General features: G+C 41.0%; 1 protein-coding gene across 3 annotated transcripts; it reads left to right on the plus strand.

The window, feature by feature from the left end:
* The first annotated feature begins 63 nt into the window (after positions 1-63).
* Positions 64-21947, plus strand: LOC121887862 (tyrosine-protein kinase yes-like). 3 transcript variants are annotated; one of them, XM_042398928.1, is made up of 13 exons: positions 65-936; positions 1163-1301; positions 10530-10839; positions 12971-13070; positions 13532-13630; positions 13872-13975; positions 15053-15202; positions 15740-15895; positions 16427-16606; positions 17470-17546; positions 17842-17995; positions 19979-20110; positions 21459-21947. In XM_042398928.1, exons 3-13 carry the CDS (start codon positions 10542-10544, stop codon positions 21665-21667), a joined length of 1659 nt encoding a protein of 552 aa, XP_042254862.1. In that variant the 5' UTR covers positions 65-936; positions 1163-1301; positions 10530-10541; the 3' UTR covers positions 21668-21947. The 3 variants fall into 3 exon arrangements, with proteins under 3 accessions (XP_042254863.1, XP_042254862.1, XP_042254861.1); XM_042398929.1 differs by having other exon boundaries at positions 64-1301; positions 10533-10839; XM_042398927.1 differs by having other exon boundaries at positions 65-1301.
* The last annotated feature ends 851 nt before the right edge of the window (positions 21948-22798 follow it).

The raw sequence follows: 22798 nt of genomic DNA on the forward strand, positions 1-22798 counted from the left end.
CATACATATTCCTATGAGGAATATAACATAATGATATTTTTGTTGTGTTGGATTGATGTCCAACAGGCCAGAAGTACTGCTATAGAAGATAGATCCACAGAAAATTTAATTATAAATCAATATAGTGGTGTTCCTACAGTATGTGTATCCACCAAAAGAAATGCATACAAAATTATGCACAGAACATCCACAATGTTTTATTTGATGATATGATACACCAATGTTTTGTACTTGAATATTTCACTAAATATAAGAATTATAAGAGTTACTTCAAGTTAAGTGGTGGCAAATGAAGGGATTTAAGGGGGAATCAGGGATCAATCAATGAATCAATGAATCAATGAAATCACTATAATAATATCTAACAACATACACATGACTCTGCATGTTTCACCACTGCTGTACTGTATTATGGGCAATTGTATGTGCATGACACACTAACTAAATAACTAACTATATATTTATTTATTTACTGCAGTGCATCCACTCAAAATATAAACATGTTCTAGCCATAGAGTGTGTATACATTTATATTTATTATTACTTATATTTTATAAACAGTCTATGGTCCTTACAGGTACCACGTTAAAGGAAAGATGCAGATGTGCTCTGACAGCTGCAGATGTGCGCGTGCGCAGAGCAGCCAGCAGAGGGCGCTGCAGGCCTGTATGTGTCATTGAAGATGGTTAAAAATTGAGGACGCTTTTCCAATCCTCCTTTTTTCCCCACATGAAACCAGGTCCGCTCTTCTCTTCGCCTCTCATAGTATCACCTCTTTACTATCTCTACAGTCAGCCGGTTCTCCTCCTGTCAACATCTCGTCTTCTTTACCGCTCTCGGATCAGCTCGTACCGGTCGGATCCGTGTCTGTTTCCAGCTGTGTGCCTGCTCCAGTCCCGCAGGCAGGGTCGGCCATGTTGTTGTGTGGGGGTTGATGTAAGTTTAGTAGTAGGAAGTAGCTCCTTCAAAGAGCTGGGACACTTTAGGCTCTCACTTTTTCCTTTCTTCTTTTTTTTATATAAACCGCTGTCATGCTGTTTTGCTGCTGGATTCCTCCTCTCTGACCTCACGGCGATGACTGTCTCCTCCGCCGCCGCCGCCGCCGCCATCCGTTACGACCGTTACGACCGTTACACCTTTTTCTGCTTTGATTTAACTTCAGTCGCTCCGCTGGATGGATGAAGTGAGGATGGAGTCGCTGGAATAAAACTCAAAGATTGATTTCTTTTAAACATCCCAGATCAGGAGGGGAGGAAAAACGAGAAGAAAACACTCCCCAGAAAGGACGCGGATTTGTGAAGGTAAGAGACCAGAATGTAACCGGTCTTTTGTCTGGAGCAGATGGGCCGAAACGTTGCTGCTCGTCTTGTCTGACCTGTCAGCAACAAAGGAAACCAGGTTGTCTTATATTAACACAGAAACATACTGACATGTCTCATATAGCTTCTATTGTGTTTCTCCCGGCAAGAAAAAATAGTTATCTTGTTATAATGCTTAAAAAGATCAAAGATACGTCAGTGAATAGACAGCATGTGCTTAAAGTCCCCAGAGGAACATGTTGTGAGCAGATAAATACTTTAAAGTAGGTCACACATCTACTACAGTAGGCTTTAATGACATTACACCGTTTTAAATATGTTCATTAGATCACCAGTGATGGTTTGATTTTGATAAATAAAGATTAAACTTGTAAAGGGAGATGTTAAAAGTGAAAACTCATATGAATATATTGATTTTTACCAATATTTTTCTGTTTAACTGCAGTTTTTTTTTTTTTTTAAATCTTTTTTGACCTCTGTGGAGAAAATGTGCCTACTTCAAGTGAAGATGCAGCAAGGGGCAAAAGTGCCACCTCATCATTTATAATATCTGATCCAATCTTTGACTCATGCTGATTCATATTTTTGTGAGATCAGCATCAGGATGAGGAGGAGGAGGAGGAAGAGGAGGAGGAGGAGGAGGAGGTTCAGGCCCTTTTGGTGATGCTTTAAAGTTTGTACAGTGGAGAAAAACTTACTGAGTCACACTGTGGTGGTCTGCACTTCCTCTTAGAGTGCATGGACTGGCAAATTGTCCTCTTTATTTCACCGCAGAGTGTGTTACAGTCTGTTTTTTGAAGCTCAAAGTAAACCAACAGTCATGCCTAAAGTGACTTGAGAACATGTCATGATGTACTACAGTTTATCCCGAACAGCTCTGCACAACTGTGACTCAATCATTGCTGCTTTGAATCCATATAAGGGCAGCTGAACATGGAGTGAAGGAGGTTAAAGGAGAACACTGACACTTGTAAGATATATGTTATTAAAATGTGGCTTCACGGACGATGACTTTGTTGACACATAAGAAGGTGGACATTTATGTTCATATCTTTTACTGTTACAAGCTTATAAATCAGGATATTGTGGGTCAACAAACAGCACCGATACAACTGTTTCTACTCCCATATAGATCCTGATGCTTCGACTCAGGATATCTGCTGACATCGAACACAGATTCGACACCACTGCTCTTTAATTAACTCACTGTGTGAAACTCATTGAAATAATGTTCACATAACATAACTAGAGCTGCAATGATCAGTCAATTAGTTAATGAGATTTATAATAGATTAGCGCTGTAACTAACGATTATTTTCATTACTGGTTAATCTAACGATTATTTTCTTGATTAATCAATTAGTTGTTGGTCCATAAAATGTCAGAAAATGGTGAAAAATGATGATCATTGTTTCCCAAAGCCCAAGATGACGTCCTCAAATGTCTTCTTTCATCCCGACCAACAGTCCACAACCCAAAGATAACCAGTTTACACCATAGAGGACTGAAGAAATCAGAAAATATTCACATTTAAGAAGTTAGAATCAGAAAATTTGGATTTTTTTTCCCTTAAAAAATGACTCAAAACGATTCATCGATTATCAGAATAGTTGGTGATTAATTGAACAGTTGGCACCTACTTGATTAATCAACTAATTGTTGCAGCTCTATAATAGATTAATCGTTTAAGTCATTTTCAAGCAAAGATGCTTGTTAATTTACATGATAGTAAATCTAATATTTTGGGATTTTGGACTGATGATCAGAGACAAACAAGACATTTGATGACTTCACCTCGAGCTCTAGAGTTTTTTTCACGCAGGCCTTTCTCAGTGTTTCCTGACGTTTTATTCACAGGACGACAAATCGATTAATGGAGAAGATTATCGGCAGATTAATCGCGAATGAAAATAATCTATAGTTTCAGCCCTAAATGTAACATGAAGCCAGAAATTGCTGAATGAATGTAAGTGATAGCGGAAATACTACAATAATACATTCTGGCTGAGCTTCAATGGATGAAGAATCAATACATGAAAAATATTTAAAATGAGAAACACCCTCATCCTCCTCACAAACCAGGTCTCCAGGTTTAAACAGACATTTTAACAGCTGATTAATCCGCCCAACTCCTCGATATACACTGTGGACATTTTTCGCTGTAAGTGATTATGTAATATCTGAAAACCACAGTTTTATGAGCAAATACCTTGAGAAAGATGACTTTCCTTCCGGTATTCAATAAGTTAGAAACCTTGCTCATAGTGCAGAGAATATGAATATGAATCAATGTCTCCACTAGACTATTTCTTCAGCTGTTACTCTTAATCATGAAAGTACTGAAACTCAGACTCAGATTGTTTAGAGAATCACATTTTAGTCTCCAGTCGGATGTGAATGTATTTTGCAAGAGAAAACAGTCCAATCCAGGCCTTTTACAGTCGCTCCGTTAGCTGTTGACACTACAAACACTCCGTCCTGTGATGTGCTGACAAATGGATGATTGTAGACACATTGAGATTCCCAAAATAGCGCCCGCTTGCCCAAGACTCAGGTGGCAGAATTCAGGTATTCCCAGAAGACCTGTTATTCTACAAACAGTGTGTTGTCAGTGCAATAACCGACACAATTGCAACCAAAAGCCCCTCAATGAGGGCTTGTGTAGTGGATTTTTTACACATAGTCACGTCAAGTTAGGTAAAATCACTGAGTCAAAGACAGCTTTTTCCTCAGGACTGAAGTATTGATGCTAGAGAGAGCTGAGGAATTATAGCGCTATAAGATCTTAACGTTTCTGAAATATAAAGCCTTTAAAAGTCTTTTCTTGTACGCTTCAGGATCCGTTTAATTTTAGGGTAATGCGACAGAACGCTACTACACCCAGCACAGTGTAAATCTCAATGTGAACCATTTATTGATGTCTCTTTCTCGACGCTCTGCAGGCTTCACATCCGTAAACGTCACGTGACATTTCTCCAGACCCAGTTTTAACCCTTTTGGCATCAGAGGAATGTGGCGGAAGGTGGAAAGCAGCATCTGTTGCAGATCTGAAGCCAACTAAAGCTCCCGAGACCCTCCCCGTCTGCAGCCGCAGCGTCAGCCGCTGACAGCTGTCCAACGAAACGCTGGGCAGGGTTTCAATCAGACCGTTTGGCTGATGGATGGAGGAACTCCACCATCATAACCCTCCAGCTCGGCTGCGTGCCTGTCATCCAGCCAAATGTCAACTTCATTACAGTCGAGCAAAACAACCCCAAAGAAAAGAAGGCTGTGAAAAGGTCCAAAATATATTGTAGTATCATGGTTCAGTTGATTTATAATGCTTGATATACATTATTTAAAGTATGTTTTACTAAAAAAGAAAGATTTCAAATGAATCTGTTCAGTCAGATTTTAAATTCTGGATGAGATTATATAGCTATAGTCTACATTATATTACTTAAAATGTGTAATTTCCCTCCTCACTTCTCATAACATGTAGATTGAACCCGGAAATATGGTTAATGTAGTCTTAGCCTTGATGTGGAGGGTTGCCAATGTCCACCACGTTGTTCGAAACTGAAATATCACAACAACTAAAGGATGGATTGTCCAGAAATTTGCTTCTGTCGTTCATGTCCCCCTCAGGATAAACTGTAATAACTCTGGTGATCTCTTAACTCTTCATGTAGCATCATCATCAGACCAACATTTTAATGAGTTTAATTCAATTTAAACCAATCAGGGCTGCAAATACCAATTTTTTTTTCATTATCAATCAATCTGTCTACTATTTACTTGATTACTTGGTCAGCCGTTTGGTCCCGACCAACAGTCCACGTTTAGTTTACCATCATAGAAGACTAAAGAAACCAGAAAATATTCACAATTGAGAAGCTGGAATCAGAGGATTTGGACATTTTTTTTACTCAAAAATGACTCAAAATGATTAATTGATTATCAAAATAGTTGACAATTTATTCAATAGTTGGCAATTAATTGTCTAATTGTTGCAGCTCCAAACAAAATACTTTGGTTTGTGACCAAAGTCACTCCTCACATCTCTATGTAGTCATTCTGATAGAACCCTAAACATGGTTAATGTAGTTCATGCAGGATTTCACCTAATTATTATTTTCCTTATAGATTGATTTGTTAATTATTAACTTGTCCATCTATCAGTCTAAAAGTAGTAAGTTTAAGATCATATAAAAGAGAGAAAACCAGCCAATAATTACATCTGGGAAGCTCTAACTATAGTGAATTTTTGGCATTTTTGCTAGAAAAATGACAAAACTGTCAGTTTTCTCTTGGTCTACCAATCAGTTAATTAACTAACTAATCATGCATTCCATGCAGGTGAGCTTTAGTAAAGTAGCCCGTGGTAAAACTGTTTATCTCTTTGTTTCTCACCAGCAGAACTGTACAGTAAGCAGGGATAACACAGCCTTTAAATAATCCTGCACTGTCAGCTCAGTCCACTAAACTTTGTCTCTGCAGCCTTCTTTAAAATTCTGAACCATGACCAATGCAATCACACACTCACTCCTCCACTACTGTAGCTATCAGGGCGTGTTAGAAAGAGCAAAAACTCCTCTGTCTTATCAGCATTTTGTGAAGCCTGTGTGGAATTCTCACACTGTGGTCGGACTGGGGGAAGGGGGGGAGGGAGCTGTAGGCAGGCCGTCGATAAGAAAACTGCAGGTTAGAAAAATCTCTGTAACACAAGAATACGTTAAGTTTTGACTCGATTTTTGCTTCAGAGGACAGCTGTTTAAGCAGCTTTATCACATGTTTTTCTCCCACAGCTGACGGTCTGTTTTTGGTTTAGCGCGCACACCTCTGTCCAAGCCTCGTAAACAATGTCACAGAGATACGCGTGCTTCGACCGAAATCTGGATTATATGAGCAACGCACCGCACATAAATAAAGTTGACAAATGAGAATGAGATCTAAAACTGAACGTTAGAGCACGAGAGCACGCCTCCATGTAGGCCTTAAAACTGCATACTTGTATGTTCTAACAAAGGGGCGAGAGGTCAAGGGTCACGAGGAAAACTTAATGTTCACAAAGCACTTTGTCCCTCAAGGGAACATCTGGATTTCCCTCAGACATCAACAAAAAAAAAAAAAGTTCAGTTTATTATGTATTTCCTGTAATACTTTTGGGTTGTTGCTAGGCTGCTTGTAAGAAATGTGTTTTGGCTATTTTGGATCCTTTCATAATGCGTAACAGCATGCAAGTGGTACAAAAAAAAAACTGGAATCCAGATGCTTTCAAACACTCACATAAAAGCATGATATTCCCTGTTCTAGCTTGCTTTGTGACAACCTAATCTCGCCGATTGAAAACTCAGCGTAGACGACAATGATCGTCCTTCTCGGAGTGTGCCCCCTGAGCTGTTCTGTGTTGCTCCCAGATGCTGCAGTCATCGTGTTTCAACCAGGTGTCAGCAAGTATCTGCCCCCGCTGAAGTGTCCTTGGGCAAGACGCTGAATTCCTACCAGCTCCACAGTAGCTTACGGGACACTCTGACCTGCCTGGAAGAGGGACATTAAACAAAGATAACCAAAACTGTAGCAAGAGACAGAGAGAGATTATAATGATCAGAAGAAGAACACCTCAGATAGGAATATAAACAACAACAGCAAAGTTATTTAAGGTTTTTGTGCCTCGATACATTCAGCTTATTTCTTAATTTAGCAAAAAAGAATATATTTTAATTGCTTTTTCTGATCATCTATTGTCGGTTGACGACAGACAATAGACAATGAGGAAAAAGGAAGGAGCCACAGCATATATGCACGTGTTTTTTCATTCTGTGCGTGTGTAAACTTCCTTGTTTAAACTCCTCACCTTCCCCATGTCATTGTTTCTTCACGGTGCGTCCCAACAACTGGGACTCCGCTCATGTTTGCGTGCGATGTGCCGTTGTAGGTCATGTTATCTTCCCGGGGCCAGTGGGATGTTGTCAGCAATTAGAATAAGTTGCTATAATTAGCAGCAGGGCAGATTTTTTCCTTGTGGTTTCATGGCTCTGCTGTTGAGGAATTATCTTGTGTTGAACTGAATAGACTCAGATGTAAAAGTTAGAAAGAGCCAACACAGTTTGGACTAAAAGGACTGATCTTTCTTTACATGGTGGTTTTCAGAGACATATTTCAACATTTTCTTTGTTTCACTTGGGCGCAGACCGTAGTGTAGACGGAGCCCGTGGTGTCGTTATGTGATGGCTGTCTGCTTTAACCGATGCGACACGCTGATGAGGAGGGTTAGCCGAGCTGATTCAGAGGCTCCAGGCAAAGCCAGTCTGCATTGTGTCATCGCAGCCAAGAGTCCGCCGACAGAGATCCCTTCTCAGCCGTGAAAGCCGGCTCGCTGTTTGCGCGCGCGACAAATATCACTTCAGGTCACTTCAGGCCAAAATGACCATGTGCAAGCGGAGTCAGGGGTCGATACGTGATCGCTTCAAGCCCTGGTGGTCACTCTTTTTTTTGTTTTTTTGTTTTCTATTATTATCCTCTTAAGGTAAATCCTCCATCCTCATAATCCTCCTAGTAGTGCAAGCTGGTGGAGCTGGCACTGTCTGCCAGGATGCCCACCCCCCTCTCACTCAACCAACCTGCTCCTCTCTGTTTCTCCCTCTCTCTATACAGTAGATCATCTTCTTAATGCACACACGACCACTAAAGGGAACTTTATCTGAACTGTTGTTTCGCTCTGCAGTGCTCTACTCATCATCTTGGATTTGGGAATCATGAGACTTCGATATTATGTTTTATGTTTATAAAAGACAGTGATTCCCCCCCTGGAAATATAATTAAAAGAAATATTTGTAATTCACTTTATCTATGCGGTATAGTGTAGTTTTAGTTCAGCCATTAGTGAAGCTGATGGATTTCCATACTGCTCTCTGTTAATACAAATATGACCAGGGAACAGGTGTGTATGTACACACCCTCTCTGACTGATAAGCTCTTTTCCAACAGGAGTTTATGTGCATTCACTATTTAACACCGGCCGAAACGTAATGTAATATGTAAAATGTAACATGCCAAAAAAGCAGTTTTCCTTACTACTGTTTGCTATTAACAAACATTGTAATCATTTATTCATTCATTACTTGTTCATCTAGGGTATAAAATATCTTTAAACTGGTGCCTTACGCTGACCAGCAACCACAAAAACCATAAAACGTATTCAGCTTTTATATGTGAAGACAGGCAAACCAGCAAATGTTTGTTATTTTTACACAGTAAATGACAAAAAGTTTTCAATTTTCATGATTAAAATGGGTCTTATATATGAAACATCCATACCAGCTGTGTGAGACTAATTAGTGCTAAACACAAAGAACTGAGGCTAATGAGAAAGTCATTGCTTCGGCTTTATCAGTTATAAAACCATACTCGTATTTGTTAAGCAGGTTTTTTTGTATATATATATATGAAATAAAAAAAACACGTATCAGAGTCGTGTTTTGTTTTGTCAGCAGAGAAAGTGAATTCTCTTTTTTTAAAAAAAGTATTTAAAAGTTGGACAGTGTCGATGATAATTTTGGAAGAGTGATGTCACTTTTGAATTGGTCTCTGATGTGTGTGTCTGACTTTTGGAAGGGAAAAACATCTTTGCTTTAAAGTGCAAATATTCCCGGGACAGCGGCCAGTGTTTTATAGTGCGGTAAGCTCACTGCTGACCCAACGAGCCAGGCTCTCCTCTGTCTGATGATGAAATACAAGCCCACCATAGTTGAATCACTGAATGAAGCCCTCTGCTTTCCATGACACTGCTGTCTCGAGGTTAAAGGAAATGTTGGCTTGGAAACAGAGTGTTTTTTCCATGCCAACATTCTCAACATATTGGCAGTAGATCTAGCATCTGAGATTAAATTTATTGCCCTATCCCTTTGAAGAGATTTTTTTTTTTATAAATCTCTTTCATTTGGCACGTGTCCAGCGACTGACCACTCATAAAATGGTTTTGTAGAGCAGGACAGGCGTTCAGCACGAGCCGTACCATGCAATTTAACCGGTTGCACGGTTTTATTTGAGCAAAGTGTTCTGAATCTTTGGAAGGTTTCTGCGGTTTGTCCCCATTTTGTTGATTTCCTTGGCAGTTCAGCTGGAGAACTTGATGAACCCTCGATTACGCCCCTCCCTCTCCGATGAGGGGAAAAAAAAAAAAAAACCCTCCCACCTCCCAACATCAAGGCCGCTGTTATAAAATCAGTTAAAGATGTATTACTGCACCAGAAGATCCTCTTCCCTTTAACCGATTCATGATTGCGACCCTGTAATTCACTCAACTGCTGCCCTTCTCATTCCTGTCACCAACTGTGCCACAGTGCTGCTCAGTAGCGCTGTTTGTTTAGCCTCCTTTCATACTCCACATCTCCTCCGCTCCGAATAAAAGCTCCTTATTCCAGTTTGATCCGGGATTGTTTTAGTATCTTGTAACGTGTCAGCGCCAATTAACCCGAGTCCGGCTCCTTGTGCAGCCGGTTTTTCTTGGCGAACGAAACCGTTCTGATCTCCCCTGAGCTCAGACTTCTTTACGAGCGTGTCTGATTGTCTCCACATTTTCCGGGCCTTCACCTCACAAAAGAATGCCTCAGTGTGAGTCCGGCCAAATTATGTTAGAACGAGGAATGACAACCATGCAGATGGAGACACACCGATGTTTTAAATCTTCTAGCGCGGTGAGCCAGAGGGCCTCAGAGAGGGCCACAACAAGGCAGAAATGTAGAACAGACAGCCCTGATAATGGAAATACTCATTTCAGTAATCATTTCAAGGCAGCAAAGCTTTAATATGTCACAACAATGACATGTAATAGATCACATGTACAACAATAATCACATATTTATCCCTCCATTCTGCACTTGTCAAAGCTCAAATCATGTATGCACAATTGAATCTACATAGCTATGTTTGAGTTGTGTGTGATTCAAAGCGGATTTAGCATTTACCCATATGTCCCAGTTACCACATGGCTTATAGTCTTAGCGGCTGCAACAACAAAATGATTCACATGATAATATCAGGTCATTAAATTTTGATTTCATAACGCATGTACCAGCGCCTACAGGCCTTATGTTGCAATCGTTAATCCCCCGCCTCCCTCGGCCCCTTCACTTTATTTCTGTATCATCAAAGCGAGTGATGAGTTGGACGCTGTGTTCTTCAATCTGCTGGCATTAAATCGACGGCTTTGTGTTGTGTCTGTCGCAGCAGGGCGAGACGATGGGCTGCATTAAGAGCAAAGAGGACAAAGGCCCTACGATGAAGTATCGGCCAGAGAATTCCCAGATGTCAGACCCCAACGCCGCCGCCGCCATGCCTCATGTAGGCCACTACGGGCCGGATCCCACCCAGCTGCAGCAGAATCAACCTCCCTCATCCTCGTCTGGCTCCGGGGCCGCAAACTTCAACCACACCCTAACGCCGTTTGGCGGATCCTCCTCCGCCATGACTCCCTTTGGAGGGGCGTCGTCCTCCTTCTCTGGTCCTGTGTCCAACTCGTTCTCTGGTGCTGCCTCAAGTAAGAAGCGTGTTATTGTAACATGTAATTACACTACTGATGATGGTCTAATATCATGCTTAAAGATCCCCACCAAACATGTATTAAGACATAAAAATACTCTGCTTGGAACAATATTGTGTTTCTGATTTAGTTTTTCCACCAAAAAGTATAATTATCTTGTTAAAATGCTTAAAATGGCATCTACTCCTTCTCCCTAATTAAATATTCCAGAGTCTATGAATATGCAAATGTATTTAATTTAAGTTTAACCGCTGGACACAAGATGTCTCCTACCTCACTGTAAAGTCCATTATCAGTGTTTGTGCACTGGAGGCTTCAAGTTTCCACATCACACTTCTGTAAATTTAATACTGGACCATGATTGGCTTCCAAAACTAGTTGTGATGTCACAAATCCTGCTAATAGGCCCGCCCCTTAAAATCTGATTTTCAATGAGCACAGAGAAACTTTCCAGAATGTGAAAACAACTTTCTAGTGTCAAACTCTGCACAGTGAAGCTCAAACATCCAACTGTAGGAACAAAAAAAAAAATTACATTTTTGAGTGAAGGGAGACTTTAAAGGACCATACCAGCGTTTTTGTTTGAGCCCATGTGCTTTACTGCTGACTGTTTTTTCTAAGCATACCATAAGGTTTTAACTTTTTTTTTTTTTTAAAGTTACAATTACAGTTTACTTTATTTCACCAGGGTGACCCACTCAGTGAGACTATTAAAGCATATCAAACAGCTGATTCCTGAAAGTGGCATCAGACTACTACAGGCTGCTGTTGAACGCAGGATTGCAGGGATTTTCAGGAGATTTGGGTCCTGCCTCTGCAAAGCCTTCACTGCTGACTTTGAGTGACTATTAGGGGCCGGTGGTGAAGCCCACCAAAAAAGGTTCAGTCAGGTATAGTGTCAGACAACGTGGTGCACAGTCACAGCAGTTACTTTAATTCTGTCCACGATGCAGTCAATAAAAGCCATTTGTAGAAGTTTGTCAATCTTTATTTAATACGTCAGAGTCCGGCCTGTCATGAGACACGCAGCTCTGTTGATCACTCTGTGAATCTGGTCTAAACTTGTCCTGTTGCACTGAGCCAGGCTGTTCCACAGTAATCTGTGTGAGAAAAGATAAACGCATCGTACATAGTGATGAGAACTTTCCTGTTTTCCTCTACTTATTGTTTTTAATGATTACTTCTACAGGATACAGTTAATCTGATAAAATCTGTGAATATACTTACCACTGATCTTAATTTGGTCAATATGCTAATCTGACATGTCAGTGTCACAGGTAATGCCGCTGCCGTTGTCATTTTAACGAGCTTTTCCTTGTTAGATTTAACGCAGGTCCTGATATCGACTGTGATCGCTCTCAATGTGTCTGAGCTGCTTACAACGATCCTGAGAGCAAAGAGATGAGATTGAACCTTCCTGTTTAGGTGGGATTTAGGTTGTAATCCTCCTCCATGTTGGATTATCTGCTCTCAGATGCGGGGGGGTGGGGGGGGCAAGGTGGCACTGCCATGGTATTTGCTTTCTGCGGGACATAATGGGATTTACTGTTGACAGCATTGTTGTCAGCGGTAGGTTTATGAATGTCATCTGTCTGAGAGCGCGGCTGCACAGTAGGCAGGATGTCTACACGGGACGGAAAGATTAGTCGACTTACTTAATAATTTACTGAATTATGTGTCATGATGTTTAATTTGAGCTCATGTTTGCATCCCGTGCCAAATCACTTGTTTAATAGTTAAGTGTGCCTGGTGAGATCTAGATTACGACCCAATTAAAAACCGGTGATATGTTGACTCTCCATGTCTGTCTTTGAAGAGTCAGGCCGCAGTCATATCGCCATGTAGAGGAAGTATTCATACAATACAATTACAAGCCAAAGAAAATCAATACAGTATGAGCTCTCAGACCTTGGCGAGACAGATTTATCTACTTAAATTGGCGTTTAAAGTCGCACACATATAAAAAAAAAACAGCTTCCTGATATGCACCTTCCATAGCATCATAACATCCTGTGCCTGCAGCGTTGTCCACTATTGTTCATAGTTCACTTTCACAAGCCAGGTAGTCATTTATTGATTTGTTTGTCGTGTGTGTTTGCTGATATGTACATTTTTTTCTGTGTTATAGGTGGTGTTACCTTCTTTGTGGCCTTGTATGACTATGAAGCCAGAACATCAGACGATCTTTCTTTTAAAAAAGGCGACCGCTTCCAGATCATCAACAATACGTAAGTGTCTCTTTGTCAGTTTATAGGTAATAATCTCTTTCAAGCAATAATCCGCAACCGCACCTGTGATCTGCCTTTATGAATCAGTTAGATTACTACTTGTTTCCTGCAGCGATGTCACCTGAGGTTATAGCACTGTAATGTAAAGTAGATTAGTCTCATTCAATCCCGTTGTGACAACGCCGTTTAGTCCAACCTTACATTTTTAAAGACAGGTTTAAAGTTTTTGTAGCCGATCTGGAGATTTAAACAAAAGCAGAACAGATGAAACAAAAGGACTTTCAATGTAACAGATTAACAGCTTCAAACTATTCGTTTAAGCTGCCATGTTGGACGCAGTGGGAATAATTTTATACCAGGTTGACCCGTAAATTAATAACCATTATCGCTGTTAACCGATACGAGTTCCAGGCCTCGGTTGACGTACGTCTCATCTCTCCTGTGTCATTGTCCCCCTGCAGAGAAGGAGACTGGTGGGAAGCTCGCTCCATCAACACGGGGAAGAAAGGTTACATCCCGAGCAATTATGTGGCCCCTGCGGACTCCATCCAGGCTGAAGAGTAAGGCCTCGCCGCCGCTATCCGTAACCTCATTACTCCATCTACAGCCATTGCACCAGGAGACTAATGACACAAGCATGATCTCATCTCATGTGGTTTTCATCAAAGCTAACGGTCTTAATAGTAACAGCCTCAGACAAACCTCACGACCCGCCAGAAGCTTCATAATGTGATTTTGATTTTTCAGCACTACAAACAACAACTTTTTTTTTTTTGTTGTGCATGTGCTGTTTCTTCATAGGTGGTACTTTGGTAAAATGGGACGTAAAGACGCTGAGAGGTTGCTGCTGAATCCAGGGAATCATCGAGGAACTTTCCTGGTGCGAGAAAGTGAAACTACTAAAGGTGATGACGACGTCTTTGTAAATACAGTAGAGTCGCAAAGTGGGAAGAGTTATTTCAGATGTCCAGAAGTAAAATTACTACCACTACTTCATGATTTTTGCATCAATGTGATGAAGCATGTCAGGTGGTTAATTAGCTTTATCGGCAAAATTAGTAAATATCGCTGTCCAGTTATTTTATCCTAAAACTGTTTCTCAGACTGATTTTACAGAAAATGTATTATATCACAATATGCAGTACGTCAATATCATATCACCCACTCATAGCGTACATAAAAACATAAGGAGAAGAATCAACTACGACTCCCAAGAAGCATTTTGGTTAGAAACTACTAACTCAAAATGAGGTTGTTTGTGCTGTTAACAGCTAGCTAAAGCGTTTTTGTGACCATTTATTTATTACATTAAAAAAAAACATACATAGGGAATTATGTACAAGAAATCATTTACACAGAGACACAGTCATTTTCCACCAAGCTACATAAGCTACACAGTAGATTATGCTTGACAGGAACCTGATCATATATTAAGCAACTTCACTCAGTTCACTTTTGGATGAATTCAGCAACTATAGACAGTGTTTAGATTCCAGTAATAACGACAAAGCATTTAAAATTTGATACAGCTCTTATTCACACTTCTGACTGGCTTCTTATCCATAGCAACGATGACTGAGGCTCATGGGTATCGTAGTATTTGGACAAAAGTTGAGCACACTGTACTGATAACTCCCAAGACATTTTATTATTTTTTTTATCAATCAATTAGATGCCTTGTCTTTGTCTTATATTTGAAGTTTGAAGCAACACCTGTAAAGGTTTTTCAGATGTCTGTTTTATTAGTACTTACAGCAGTTCACCTTCACAAACTGATGCAAGAAACATCTCATGAACAAAGAAAGAAATTGCAAGAAATTTCCCAGGTTTCAGCATAGAGGATGTCATTAAAATAAGCTTTAAAATGTCAGCTGCTCAACCCACTTTGCAGCTCTATACTTCCATCTTTTAATCGCATCACACAGTGGAATCATTGACATTTTGGGTTCAGATGGATGAAGAACACGTCTCGTCTCCTCCAGGTGCTTACTCTCTCTCCATACGCGACTGGGATGAAGCCAAAGGAGACAATGTGAAACACTACAAGATCCGCAAACTTGACAACGGGGGATACTACATCACCACGCGAGCGCAGTTTGACACATTACAGAAGCTTGTCAAACACTACACAGGTATTCAAAGTGCAAAGCTTCCCACTCTCTCTCTTCTTCTGTCTTCCCTCATTCATTATTCATCACAGTCTTTCATCACACCTCGAGGAATTATCCTGAAAATTACTCTTAGTCACACCCGCTGCTCTGTGCCACCGTGCGGTTCGCTGCGCTACCTGCGATAGGCCCCCGCGGTGTTACCACGGGAGATGAATATCCATTCATTTAAATCACAATTGATGGTGCAGCTATGATTTTAGGCCTCCCACCTCGTCTTCGGCCTGAGGATGGTTGGGGTTAAATCTCTGTGATCCTACTTCATTTCAATCTGACTCTAGAGAGGGTTTTGCTGCGCTAAAAAGCCGCTTCATCTCATTTATATTTCATTACAGTTAGTATAAGAGCGTCCAAATTCATCCATATCAAATAGAATGAATCGATGCATGAAACAGCTTTAAAACGCTGCACCCCGCTGGTTCAGAAGAGACTCGTGTGGGTGTTTGCGGTACTGCTGAGTGTAATGTAGCGTTCTGATCTCTGTCTCTCTCCGTATTACAGAGCACGCAGACGGGCTTTGCCACAGGCTGACCACAGTTTGCCCCACAGTCAAGCCTCAGACTCAGGGGCTCGCTAAGGACGCCTGGGAGATTCCCCGGGAGTCCCTGCGACTGGAGCTCAAGCTGGGACAGGGCTGCTTCGGAGAGGTCTGGATGGGTAAGAGTAAGACAAGACGAGACAAGCGGGAACACTGCAAGAAAAATAGCCCTCTGGCGTCAAAGTTTAGTATTTGGGTGTAATAATCTAGATGGGAAATTTCAAAATCAACCCAAATACACGGAGGAAGTGCAGACAGCATGCGCATAAATCAAACTCACATAAACAGTCCGAATCCTTTATTTATTGTGTCTATTTTTGTCCAAACTAGGGAATTATCCACTTCCTGCAGTTGCTTCCTCTGTTTGTTGTATTCTCTTTATCTCCAGAGATCGTCTCACTCAGGAGAACAGCTCCAGCCAAATTTATTTATTCCCTTTCTCTGAACTCCAGGCTCGTATCCGCTCATCCCAGCCCCTGCGATACGCCAGACAGGGATATTTTTACGAGGAACGCAGTCCACGCATGACAGCACATGTCTGAGCAATTACAAGACCTAATTAATGATATTGTCTTGCTCCCATCCCATTAACAACACTGATTACCCCTGCGGCCTGTGGGCTTTCTGTCTCCCTCTCTTTCTCTCGGCAGGCACGTGGAACGGCACCACCAAGGTGGCCATAAAGACGCTGAAACCGGGAACCATGTCGCCGGAGGCTTTCCTCCAAGAAGCTCAGATTATGAAGAAGCTCAGACACGACAAACTGGTGCCTCTTTATGCGGTGGTGTCCGAGGAACCCATCTATATCGTCACAGAGTACATGGCCAAAGGTACGCACGGATTCCTGAAACATACCTGAGGATCTATCAGCTGTAGACATGCATGTTTGATTAGTAATTCAACTGCTTTCCTGAGATCATCTCTGGAGGATAATAAGACTCAGCTGTTTCCTGTTACATGACACTGACAAGGTCTATTTTTAAAGAAAGAAAAGCAAAACAACATCAAGCCTGAGCCTGTAGACAAAGTTTTCAAGCACCACATTGATCCAGCTTGTGTTTTTCAGGCAGCGATGTCAGATACGCACATGATGATTTCCTTTAAGGAAAAAAAAAATGTAGATTTTATAGACATTTTAATTAAAATGCAGTGCAGATTGAAAGTCCTTGAAAGTCCCTTGTGGTTCCTGGAGGCCCTGAAACTAGGGATGTTTAATTGAAAGCTGCAGTAGTTTTGCGGGTAGGCTTTCATAGTTTCAGCTGCAATGCGTATTTTTTTTTTTTTTTTTTCAGGGTTTTATGAGTAATTAGATTTATATGTGTGTAAATGTTAACTCTATGACATATGCCTCCGTATCTAACTGCCCTACAGTGTGTTGATATACTGCTGTAGTAGTATTTTACACAGTCCCTCTTCTCTTTATGCAGAAAAATACCTCCTCTGATAGACACTTAATGAGAAATACTGATTAGACGTCCCTATAAATCACATACCAATTCACAGTCCAGCTTCATTTAATATTCAGCATAATTTTCTTACCAGGAGTAGTCAGGAGCGCGCGATTAATTGAAATATTTAACATTCCACGTATATATTGGTATGCAGCTGCTATCGCTGTCCTTTCACTGCTCCTACAGTATATCACAGGCCGTTCTGCCTTTACAACTTCTTACTGATATTTGCTGTTTAATAGGGAGCCTGCTTGACTTCCTCAAAGAGGGTGATGGCAAATTCCTGAAGCTCCCCTTGCTCGTGGATATGGCTGCACAGGTGAGATAAAGCACAAGTGTCTGTATTGTTTGCCAAGCGAGTGATTTCGGTATTTGTGTCAGTGAGTCGTGCTGTTAAGTTTAGAGTTTCTATTTTAAGCTTCTGATTTTTTTTTTAAAAGAACGACAGCCTCAGGTAAACATGTCTTCCTCTCCTAGATTTGGCACACTTCGCGTTTGTTCTTTCATTATTTATCTTCTCGTAATGCCTGACACGGGGCTTGATGTTCTGTGTGCGAGGAGCTAAAAATGATTTATTAAAGAGGCATGAGATGTTGTCAAATGTTTGTTTTTAGATCGCCGACGGCATGGCTTTCATCGAGAGGATGAACTACATCCACAGGGACCTGCGCGCCGCTAACATCCTCGTGGGCGACAACCTGGTGTGCAAGATTGCCGACTTCGGTCTGGCCCGGTTGATAGAGGACAATGAGTACACAGCGAGGCAAGGTGGGTAAACACACACACACACACACACACACACACACACACACACACACACACACACACGGGCTGCCTGAGTCACAGGTGAATGAGGTGTCAGAGTGGAAATGAATAGAGCGGTGACCTCAGCTCGGACGACTCCCCGTTGTCTCCTATCATGGTGAATTAGGCTAATAGTGGAAACCAGGTGCTTCTGTTCCCTCTGATTAGTTGCGCTTTTCACACTCTGAGGGGAATTCATCTGCCTTCCTGTCCGCTTCTTAAAGGGTCCGTTCACCCAAATCATAAAACAAGCAGATTTTCTCACTAGCTTCTCATGGTAACTAGCCATGTTGATCATTTCAATTGTTTATAACCAGATATTGAGATTTCTGCCTCTAACCCAATACAATGCTTCTGCCATCACTGTGCATGTACTGGAAGCAATTGTGAGACTGTGAAAACTATACAGAGCTCCAAAGTCACATCTGGTTAGCCTCCACTAGCTTCTGTAACTAAATGCAATCTCTCATTCAGTGTTTCCTTCATGTCTTTCTGGAAAAATGAAGCGTGTTCCTGGAGTTTATTTTCCATATTCTAAGACTGCTCAACTCCACTACAGCAGTTGTTATACCTTTGTTATTTTTAATAAAGTCAAACGTTTTCATTGAGCGCACAGGAAGAACTACAGCCCCCTGTTAAAAGAACTACAAGCATGGCAGCACAGGTTTTGTTCATATTCATGAAACTCCCCAACGCTCTCTTCTGAAGTCATATTTGAACTTTCTAGTTGTAACCTGCTGCTGTTACAGACATCTCTGAACTCATGGACTCGCCCCTGTGGTGTTGTTGTTTGTGGTGACTCAGCACTGAAAAATTACATTTAACTTCTACTTTTAACGTCTCCCGTTAATCCACAGGACAAGCATCTTTATTTCCTAAGTAGAAAGTAGAAAAGAAAGATTTATACTTATCATTTATTCTATGTAACTCATTAATGTCAGATAAATAGCTGAAGTTTGCTAACATTAGCTGACAAACGAAGATAAAACACACTAGTGATGGGAACTCTTTTGGCTCAGCTCAGCAATAAGAGGCGACTCTTTCAGCTCCCAAACAGCTCTTCACTCAGAAACAACTCTGGCTTTTATAATTCAGCCAAATTTAGCAATGTTCTGACCTATGATCGGTATGTGTGCCCATATATCACTTAAATGATTCAATGTTCTGCCTTTAACCTGATGGTACGATCTCTGTCTGTCAGCACACGTGATTGGTTGCACGCACATACACATCAATATTAAGTCAGCACATGGAGCCTGAGTGGCCGAGCAGTGTAACGAAAAGATCATCCTCTTATTCTGTCTTGTATTCATTGACAAAAAAAGAAAAAGAAATCTCCCAACAAGGAAATTCTCCCATATTTAATTTCTATTTGTGTCATATGTCTGTAACCTTCTGGTTAACATCGTTTCGTAGGACGTTGATTTAGTTAAATTAATCCATTCATTGAAAGTGGGAGCTTCAGGGCTTTTGAAACGCCTCAGGATATGTCTCAATGTTCTGATTATACGCAGACTTGAAACTGCCTTTTATTGAAATTCCTTTAAATTTAGTTTTATGGTTCAGGAGACAAAGTTTGGGTATCCTAGGAATAAGAAAGCTCAGTCCCTCTTCCATAGTCTTTCAGATGTTTTCCTACAATAGACAGACGACAGTACAGTTCCACAGATTATGTATTAGAGTACCTTTCTTTTCATTACATCTCCAACATAAATCATTTCCTGAAAGATGCATCCTTTTTAATTTACTAGTGGTGAAACAGAATCTATGTACAACCTGATACAATATCCCTTTAGATTTAGCTTCTCTTGCTATATTTGAAATTACATTAGACCATCCCAGTGCCCATATCTTTTTGCCATTGTGGTTTTCTGAAGACAAGGCCCAGTAATGGACACATACGCCCTCTACTGGACTAACCTCACCTCTCCTCTCCGTCACATTCAGGAGCCAAATTCCCTATTAAATGGACGGCCCCCGAGGCAGCTCTGTACGGCCGATTCACCATCAAGTCAGACGTCTGGTCCTTTGGCATCTTACTCACTGAGCTTGTCACCAAAGGCAGAGTGCCCTACCCAGGTGAGTAGCACACTCTCATACACACACACACACACACACACACACACTCATGTGGCATCAGAGGGCGGTGATTCACAGCCGGAGTTATCAGCTTTCAGTCTGTCAGTAGACGTCAAGCTGGCGTGCTTTTTAATGTCGGAGGATGAAGTGAAGCTGTCTGACATTGTCTGCGCTGGTTGTTTATGCCTCTGCAGGAGGACACTGACATCCACACACACACACACACACACACTGATACCCATACACACACACACACACACATACATTTGAGATTAGATGAGACCATCTGGTGAGGGACGATCAGGAGATTGAACACCACTCTTGTTTATAACCATCTGTCAGACTGACACTGCCCTGGGGAGCAGCGCCTGCAGCGTTTTGCAGCACCTCCACACAGCTCCACTTCGTCTCTGATGTAGTGTTGAAACTATCCATAGATTAGTCCACTGACGGAAAATTAATTAACAACTATTTTGATGATTAATTAAAGGAATAGTTTGAGGAAAATAGGCTTATTCGCTTTCTTGCTGGGAGTTCAAGATCAATACCACTTTCATATCTGTACATTAAATATGAAGCGACAGCAAGCACCACTTAGCTTAGCTTAGCATAGAGTGAGTCCCTGCTGGTTGCCTGGCAACCTCACAAGGCGACAAGACACACCCCAAAAAAATCACAACTTTACCCTTTGGTTTTTGTGCAGATTAAACAAACAAGAAATGTAAATGAGTGGGCTTTAGTGGTGCTGGTAGGTGGGTTTTTATCACCTTTAGCCATAGCTATGCTAGCTGTGTCCCAACAAGCAAAGTATAAAAAAAACAAGTATAAAATAAGCAAAAAAGCAACATTTCCTAAAATGTTGGTTTGTTACTTAAATCGTTTAATTTATCAAAGTTCAAGCCTCTCAAATGTGAGAATTTTCCTCTTGTCTGTTATATTTCATTGTAAATTGAATATCTTTGATTTTTGGACTGTTAGTCAAAGAAAATCTACAATGAATAAATCACCTTGGGCTCCAAGAAATTGTCAGAGGCATTTTTCACGTTTTAGACACTTTCTATATTTAACAATTGACTGAATTATTTTAAAAACAAACAAAATAGTCTTAGCCGCAGCTCTAGTCTGATCTTTTGTAGGAATAGAATTGAGTTTTCTTTCTTAACAATCTTTTGTTAGGGTCGTAGCCCGTCTCTGTTTAGGATACTACTACTACTTGTTTTTCTGGAAAACGTACATATAACCCCCCTCCCCCACTTGCATTGTTTATATTCCTCATTTTTGATTCGAGAAATCTAAGCTTTAAAAAAAAAAAATCAATAAAAATGTCTCTGTCCCATCTGTTCCTCAGGCATGGTGAACCGGGAGGTGCTGGAACAGGTGGAGCGAGGCTACCGCATGCCCTGCCCCCAGGGGTGCCCCGAGTCCCTGCACGAGATGATGAAGCTCTGCTGGAAGAAGGAGCCGGACGAGAGGCCCACCTTCGAGTACCTCCAGTCCTTCCTGGAGGACTATTTCACCTCCACGGAGCCACAGTACCAACCCGGAGAGAACCTATAGCCTGCCTGGACTCTGAAGGCGATCTCCTGGGAGAAGACTTGTTTAAAGGCAGACAGAGGACACGGGCGCTGAACTGTTCGACCCTATAAAAAGTTGGCTGGAAACCACATAAACCACTACTTTGTTCTACCTGTTCTTCAGTGTTTGGTTCTACTTTAATTCATGGTACTACACAAGTCTTAGCTGTGTGAATTTTTGATTTTTCCTGTGGAGTTTTTTTTTACCTGACGAGCCAGATGGTTTGTTACAAGTCGTCCTTGGAAACTGTTTGGAAAAAGGGCAGGCACTATCAAAAAAAAAAAAAAAATACTTGGCAGGTGATTGGATGAACCATCTGTCTATCACCATCTTACCTTGCGAGGCAGCTAGATGGCGAGATCACACGAGAATGTGATCTTGCAATGTCGCAAACCCAGCTGCCTCGCAAAGTAAATGGATTTTATCATCGTGTACAAAAAAAAAAAGCAGACTTTGGTCATGGACACATGTGGAAGAACTCATTTCAGTTATGTTTTAAATATGTTACATGTGGGTTGCTGTGAAGTAAAGCTGTGACAGAGAAAAAAAAAAAACGTAGTGTTGCGAACGGCAATCCAACTGTCAGGCTTTTATGTGGCTTTATGTGAAGATCTCTCACTCAGCTTGCCTCCAGATTGTATTATTTAGAGGTAGATTGGTAAATTATGCATCAAAACAATTAATTATTGACAAAGATAATATATAAAAGTAACAGGGAGAGGCTCTCAGGGGACTGATGGTCATTATCACAGTCCATTTGACAGTGATTATTTAAAAGCAAATCCCACGCAGCTTAATTTTAATATTTTATTTGTTGCAAGTGGCTGAGTCTCTTATGCCTTTCTGCTCTTTTACAGTGCTTTTTTTTTGTTTCTATGTTCCTTTGTTATCTTAAGAATTTATTCATATCACATGGACGAGGTTTTATTGCTTTATTTGAAGAATTTCCTTACAATCCATCATCCCATGTGAGAAGACTTTTTTTTTTTTTATAACAATGCCATAATTCTCTCTGTCCCTCTCTGCCCGGGTTTATATAATCTCACTGTGATCACTACAGAGAAATGCTTATATAAAAGCGGTTAAACAGTGATGAAACTCGTGGACTTAACC

This window comes from Thunnus maccoyii, chromosome 21 (genome assembly GCF_910596095.1).
Source record: "Thunnus maccoyii chromosome 21, fThuMac1.1, whole genome shotgun sequence".
Classification (NCBI taxonomy): Eukaryota; Metazoa; Chordata; class Actinopteri; order Scombriformes; family Scombridae; genus Thunnus; species Thunnus maccoyii.